Genomic DNA, 7725 nt, shown 5'->3' with positions numbered 1-7725 from the left:
CCAGGTAACAATAGAAACCCAATCTATATAACCTACACTTGTCAACTCAAGAATAACCACTGTTTATCATCAAAATCCAACTTTATTAACAAAATGTGTTAAACAAAATCACAAAGTACAAGACAGACAACCCCTTATCCATTAACCTGTTAAGGACCCAGGGCGTACCTGTATGCCCTGAGTCCGCTCCCGATCTATAACGTGGGGCCACACCATAGCGGGTCGGGCCTGGCCTCTAACAATGGCCGGGACCCGTGGCTAATAGCACGCGGCATTGATCGTACTTGATTGTACTTTGTGATTTTGTTTAATTAATTTTGTTAATAAAGTTGAATTTTGATGATAAACAGTGGTTATTCTTGAGGTGACAAGTGTAGGTTATATAGAATTTGCAATGGAGCCTACACCCTGAGCCTTCAATAAAAATGTGTACAGATCTTTACAGCTAAGAGAAAGTAATAGATGGTATTGAATAACATCCGGTAATGACGAGATTTTATTGTATTTTACGGTGTATATTTGCAATTAATAGGAATACATTTTGTATAACTTTAATGTGAATTAATTTTTAGGAACTTCCGCCAAGGTATAGTGTCTGAGTTTACTGAGAGGAAAGACTTTATGAAGTTTGAGTAGAGTTTTATGATTGGAGAAACTTGGCAGTAGACGGAGACTCTCTCCTCATTCTGGTTTCTGCTGAGGACCCAAAATGTAATGTTTTTGATTCTTTTTTAATTGTATGCATGCGATATGGATTATGAAAACCAGACTTTGTTGAAGGAATTGATCTTGATTGGATTTACTCAGAACCCGCAGACAGGAATATTACTGTCCGTTATGTTCTTATTCTTGTATATGGTGATCATCCTGGGGAACAGTTTTCTGATCTTCACCGTCACCCTCAGTCCGCAGTTACACACTCCTATGTATTATTTCCTCTGTAATTTGTCTTTTATTGATTTGGGCTTCACATCCTGCTCTATACCAAAAATTCTCTTTGATCTATTTTTTAATACAAGGACAATTTCTGTCACTGGATGTTTGGCCCAAATGAGCCTTAGTATTTGTTTAGGTGCAGCTGAGTGTATATTACTGGCGGTGATGGCCTATGACCGATATATTGCTATATGCTCCCCCTTATATTACACCACCATTATGAGCTGGAGGGTCTGTAGATCCATCACAGTCATTATGTGGTTGGGAAGTTTTTACTTTTGTCTTACCCCGACCATCATAAAACCTCTTGTGTTCTGTAGGGGAAACATGTTGGACCATATTTCTTGTGAGATTTTAGTGGTCATAGAGCTGGCGTGTGGTGATCTTTCCGCTACTAAATACTTATTAATTGTTCATAGTTTTATTCTTCTGTTATTGCCTCTTAAATTCATTGTTGTGACATATATTTTCATCATCGCCTCAATAGTAAACATGCAGTCAGTTCAGGGTAGATCGAAAGCCTTCTCCACCTGCGCCTCCCACCTCACTGTGGTTATTATGTTTTATGGGACAACTCTGATCACCTACACAGGACAAGCAAGATTGTCTTCTTACCTTAAATACATTTCTCTAAATTATGGGATTGTTACTCCAGTATTAAATCCTTTGATCTACAGTGTGAGGAATAATGAAGTGAAAGACGCCTTTAAGAAAATACTAATGAAATATTCTGACCATTTCAGGAAGACAAACATTGGACTAAGAAATTAATATGTCAAAATTAGATACAATTCGGTAACAATGGATGCTTTTACAATTTGAGAAGACAATTGACCATGCTCAGAAATCACTGTGACTCACATACGTCTGTACTGATAGTCTTATTGTTATTTATTGCTTTCACATTGTTCTGGATCTACTTTCCCAACATTTGGTTTAGAAGAAATCCAATACATGGAACTTTTAGTTTCAGGTTTTCTGGGTTCATATTAATTTTTGTTTCTTTACATTATTCCAGAAAATGTATCACCTTCTGCTCATAATCCTTTTACAGACTCAATAAGGCCAACAAAAGGCTCCACATCCCGAAGTTTGATTAGGAAGCCTATGGACTTGTTTCACCTGTGCAACTGTTTCCAATTATATGACATATGGCGGATCCAGCACTGCTGCAGATTTTTTTTTGCCAATGCACACAAGATCTATACACTACTCGACTACTTTGAGAGATATTCATGTCCAGCCTCAAGCCAGGCTCTGGCAGGCGAGTCTGTATATCCTGCAACATCAATAATTTTGTACCAAATTTGCATCTCACTTGGAGGATTATTTGGCTACTAATATTGGATCTGTGTCCTCTAAGACTACCTTATGGTGCACTTTTAAAGCCACTACAAGAGGTCACATCATAGGACACACTTTCTAGCATAAACTGAATACCGATGCTGAGCACTAAGTTCTGCAAACTTAGCTTGCGGATTTGCACAGGTGCAACAAGTCAACTTATACCCTAATGTAGCAGAATGTTCATCACAGCTCACTGGAGCGCTACATACCTTAGACCTCTATAATTTTTACCTGGCACTTAGGTAAATAAGGCTTAATTTTTATTGGAAGGCTAACAAGCCCAATGCACAATGGGTCACAATGGGTCCCTGGCTCAAGATTCCCAGAGCATCGTGTATGACTTTGCAGAGTACTACAGAGTTCCTTATATAATCTCTGCTCATCTCCTGATGCTACCTAACCAATCCCAATCTTTATGCTGTCAAACTTCCCACTCTCACTCCTTATCAAATTGTTAATATGTTCTCTCCCTTTTCAGAGACAGATGAGGCCCTAGCTAGTCTCCTGGCTCTGAAAATGTCTGCAAATTTGATTATTCTATTCTGGTGCCTCATCTTACAGCTAGGTTTAACCTCTTCAGGACGCAGGGCGTATGCATATGCCCTGCATCCTGAGTCCTTAAGGACCCAGAGGGTATGGATACAGCTGTGGGAATTCCGTTCCCCGCCGCTAGCCGGTCGGGGCCTGGACCGGGATGCCTGCTGAAATCATTCAGCAGGCATCCCATCTCATCGCCAGAGGGGATCCTGAGATACTCATCGGCGGTCTGCGGCACTTCCTGGTCACTTGGATCACATGTGACCCCAGGAACCGGATAAGGATGATGATAGGTGGAGTAACAGACACCACCAATCATCATCCATACAGTACTGGGGGGTAGCACTGTTGCCATCCCTCAGTACAGCAGTGATTGGGCAGCCATAGTGACCACACTAATCACTGCAGTATGGGGAGGGGGGAGGTGGAATCAGAAGCACGCTGCTCAGCTCTGCCCACCCTTACTGTGAAAGATGGTGTGCAGGACTGAGCTCTGTGCCTCCAGCTCCCCCCTCATATTGTAAAAAGTAAAAATAAAAGTACCCCCTTGGCCCCTTGGCCCAGAAAGCAGTCAGGGAAAGCTTTTAGATTAGGTAGGGACAGTTAGAAGTAAAAAAAAAAAGATTTTATTTTTTTGCAGTGTACTATCCGTAGGTTTCCGCGGGTCCGTAGCACTTTTAGCCGCGTGACTATTAACATTTTTTGCACTTATAGGCGGTCCGTGCCACCAGTAGCAGGCCTGTGCTGTGTGGACGGACGGTACCTCTGTGTGCGGCCTGCCCCAATGCTTTCAGTGCGTTTTATTATTTTATTTTTCGGGTATTTTGTGTGGGGGTCTGTGTACGTGCCACCAGCTACTGTTCTGGGCTGAGTGGCCGGACCCCCACTGACTTCCGTACCCTCTACCGCCACCAAGCGCTAATCAGTGCGCACACCAATGAATATGTACACGCTTTTTTTGGCGCAGGGATTTTTTTGCGCTAGATGTCCTTTTTTTTACATTTTTTCCCCCTTTTTATTTTATATATATTTTCTGTTAGGGCGGGTTTAGTTAGTTAGGTTAGGACGGGTTAGAGAGGTATTCTCGCACCACAACACACGCAGCACATACACGAATAAAGTTTTTCCCCCCACATATTTACACTTCACCCCCCATTAAAGTAGGGAAATGGAACGCAGGGCGTTTTCAGCAGAGGAGGCATATGCCATACTTGCCTCCGACGCACTGGCCCTGTTACCTCTTGACAAAGCTGTATCTACAGCGAAACATGTCGAGGGGGGCCAAGGTTTAGTGTTTTAATAACAGTGCATATCTCCTCTATTCCTTAACCACATAGCAACTGCAGTGCATGTGGATACATAACAAATGTGACCAGTACGGTACAAAGATCCTAATACAGATTACAGGGAGTTTATGCACCGGAATTTTAATCACAATTGGTGTGCCTATTATTAAAGTCCATTTTAATTTTAATATATGGGAAAAAGGGTTTTGTTGGACCACCAAGGTGGTCTATAGACCATTTTCTCCTAATGCACCATGTGAAAATGAAAAATTTGGAGTAACACCATCATTTTCGTGTTAAAAATCAGATTTTTCACTTTTACAGCCCACTGTTCAAAAAACCTGTGATGTGTAAGTACTCACTGTAACCCTTGTTGCATTTCTGGAGGGGTCTAGTTTCCAAAATGGTGCCACATATGGGGGGTGTCTGCTGTTCTGGCTCCATGGAAGGTCTCCAATTGCACATAGCCCGCGACTTCAAATTCAGCAAAATTCTCTCTTCAAAAGACCAATGGTGCTCCTTCTGTTCTGAGACCTGTAGTGCGCCAGCACAGCACTAAACATCCACATATGGGGCATTTTCTTAATCACAAGAAATTGGGCTTCAAATTCTGGGGTCCATTTTCCCTATTAAACCATGTGAAAATCAAAAATTTGGAGTAACACCATCATTTTAGTGTTAAAAATCTAATTTTTCACTTTTACAGCCCACTGTTCAAAAAACCTGTGAGGTGTAAGTACTCACTGTAACCCTTGTTATGTTCCTGTAGGGATCTAGTTTCAAAAATGGTGTCACATGTGGGGGGTTTCTGCTGTTCTGGCACCATGGGAGGTTTGTAGTTGCACATAGCCCCCGACCAATTTCAGCAAAATTCTCTCTTAAAAAGACCAATGGCGCTCCTTCTGTTCTGAGACCTGTAGTGCGCCAGCAGAGCACTTAACATCCACACATGGGGCATTTTCTTAATCAGGAGAAATTGGGCTTCAAATTTTGGGGTCCATTTTCTACAAATTCCCCTTGTGAAAAAGAAAAATTTGGGGGAACACCATCAATTTAGTGTTAAAAATCAAATTTTGTCAAACACCTGTGAGGTGTTAACGTTCCTTGAGGGGTGTAGTTTCCAAAATTGTATGCCATGTGTTTTTTTTTTTTTTTTTGCTGTTCTTGCACCCTGGGGACTTTCTAAATGCAACATCCCCCCACCAAAAAAAAAAAACCATTTCAGCAAAATTCTCTTACCAAAAGCCAAATCTTGCTCCTTCTCTTCTGGGCATTGTAGTGCGCCAGCAGAGCACTTAACGTCCACATATCTTTATTTCTTAATTGGGACAAATTGGGTTTCAAATTGTGGGATTCCATTTTCTCCTATTACCCCTTGTGAAAATTTAAAATTTGGGGTAACATCATTATTTTAGTGTTAAAAATCTAATTTTCCATTTTCACGTCCAACTTCAACGCAAAGTCGTCAAACACGTGTTAGGTTTTAAGGCTCACTATACCCCTTGTTACGTTCCTTGAGGGGTGTAGTTTCCAAAATAGTATGCCATTAGTTTTAAAAAATCCCACAGTTGCTCTTTCCCTCTTGAGCCATATTGTGAGTCTGCAGAGCACTTTATGTCAACATATGAGGTATTTCCATACTCGAGAGAAATTGGGCTACACATTTTTGTTCACCTAATACCACTTTTAAAAATGAAAAAAAAAATGGGGCTACAAGAACATGTTAGTTTAAAAAATGCAGATTTTGATTTTTCTCCTCCTATTTGATGCTATGCTTGTGAAACACCAAAGGGTTAACAAACTTTCTGAATGTCATTTTGAATGCTTTGAGGGGTGTGGTTTCTATAATGGGGTCATTTATGGGTTATTTCTCACAGAAAGGGCCCTCAAATCAACTTCAAACTTAACTGCTCCATGAAAAATTCAGATTTTGAAAATGTCATGAAAATTTGAAAAATTACTGCTATGCTTTGAATCCCTTTAATGTCTTCAAAAAGTAAAAATAGGTCAATTTTATGATGCCAACATAAAGTAGACATATTGTATTTGTGAATCAATATAAAATGTATTTAGAATATACATTTTCCTTACAGGCAGAGAGTTTCAAAGTTAGAAAAATACTAAATCTTCAAAATTTTCATGAAATTTTGGGATTTTTCACCAAGAAAGGATGCAAGTAACGAAAGAAATTTACAACTATGTTAAAATAGAATATGTCACGAAAAAACTATCTCAGAATCAGAATAATTGGTGAATGCATCCCAGAGTTATTAATGCATAAAGTGACAGTGGTCAGAATTGCAAAAAAGGGCTGAGTCCTTAATCTGTTTAGGACCCAGGGCGTACCTGTGCGCCCCGAGTCCGCTCCCGATCTATAATGCGGGGCCACGGCTATTAACCCTTTAGATGCAGCGTTCAAAGTTGAACGCTGCGTCTAAAATGAAAGTGAAACCATGCCTATTAGCTCAGGGAGCTGTTCGGGATAGACGCGGCATGAGCAGTCAAGCAGCAGAATCATTGATCACAGGTTTCTTATGAGAAACCAGTGATCAATGTAAAAGATCAGTGTGTGCAGTGTTATAGGTCCCTATGGGATAACAATGATCAGTATAAGAGATCAGTGTGTGCAGTGTTATAACCCCCTATGGGATAACAATGATCAGTATAAGAGATCAGTGTGTGCAGTGTTATAGCTCCCTATGGGAGCTATAACACTGCAAAAAAAAAGTGAAAAAAAAATGAATAAAGATCATTTAACCCCTCCCCTAATAAAAGTTTGATTCACCCCCCTTTTCCCATAAAAAAAAAACTGTGTAAATAAAAATAAAAATATACATATGTGGTATCACCGCATGTGGAAATGTCCGAATTATAAAAATATATTGTTAATTAAACCGCACTGTCAATGGTGTATGCACAAAAAAATTCAAAAGTCCAAAATAGTGCATGTTTGGTCACTTTTTATATCATAAAAAAATGAGTCCTATCAAAATAAAATAAGTCCTATTAATATAAAAATGATAGAGCTAAAAACTTCAGATCACGGCGCAAAAAATGAGCCCCCATACCGCCCCATATGCAGAAAAATAAAAAAGTTATAGGGGTCAGAAGATGACAATTTTAAAAGTATAAATTTTCCTGCATGTAGTTTTGATTTTTTCCAGAAGTGCGACAAAATCAAACCTATATAAGTAGGAGCAAACAGAAAGCAGGTATCCCGGCTCAATCCCTGGTCTGGATGCTGGGCACGGAGAGGGTGTGGACCTCACCCGGATAAATCACGAAGAAAGAGAAGGACTCCAGCTCAGCTAAGGAAGATACGGCTTTATTCACATCTACGAGGCAACAGGTAACAGGGAGGAAGTGACGCGTTTCGGTAAATATACTATATAAGTAGGGTATCATTTTAACCGTATAGACCTACAGAATAAAGAGAAGGTGTAATTGTTATCTACAAATGTACTGTGTGGAAACGGAAGCCCCCAAAATTACAAAATTGCACTTTTTTTTTTCAATTTTGTCTCACATAGATTTTTTTTTTCCGTTTTGCCATAGATTTTTGGGTAAAATGACTGACATCATTACAAAGTAGAATTGATGGCGCAAAAAATAAGCCATC

At 39.9% G+C, this 7725-nt stretch overlaps 1 protein-coding gene across 1 annotated transcript; it reads left to right on the top strand.

The window, feature by feature from the left end:
- The first annotated feature begins 750 nt into the window (after positions 1–750).
- LOC130360447 (olfactory receptor 13C9-like) lies at positions 751–1707 on the top strand. Its single transcript, XM_056562933.1, has one exon. The coding sequence runs from the start codon at positions 751–753 to the stop codon at positions 1705–1707; it is 957 nt and encodes a 318-aa protein (XP_056418908.1).
- Positions 1708–7725: the final 6018 nt, after the last annotated feature.

This window comes from Hyla sarda, chromosome 3 (genome assembly GCF_029499605.1).
Source record: "Hyla sarda isolate aHylSar1 chromosome 3, aHylSar1.hap1, whole genome shotgun sequence".
NCBI classification, from domain to species: Eukaryota; Metazoa; Chordata; class Amphibia; order Anura; family Hylidae; genus Hyla; species Hyla sarda.
The sequence above is the reverse complement of the archived record's forward strand: the minus strand, read 5'-3'. Positions and strand labels throughout refer to the sequence as shown.

Bases quoted from the DNA above. Each gene is read 5' to 3' on its own strand.
- LOC130360447 (XM_056562933.1), top strand. From the start codon at position 751: ATGGATTATGAAAACCAGACTTTGTTGAAGGAATTGATCTTGATTGGA.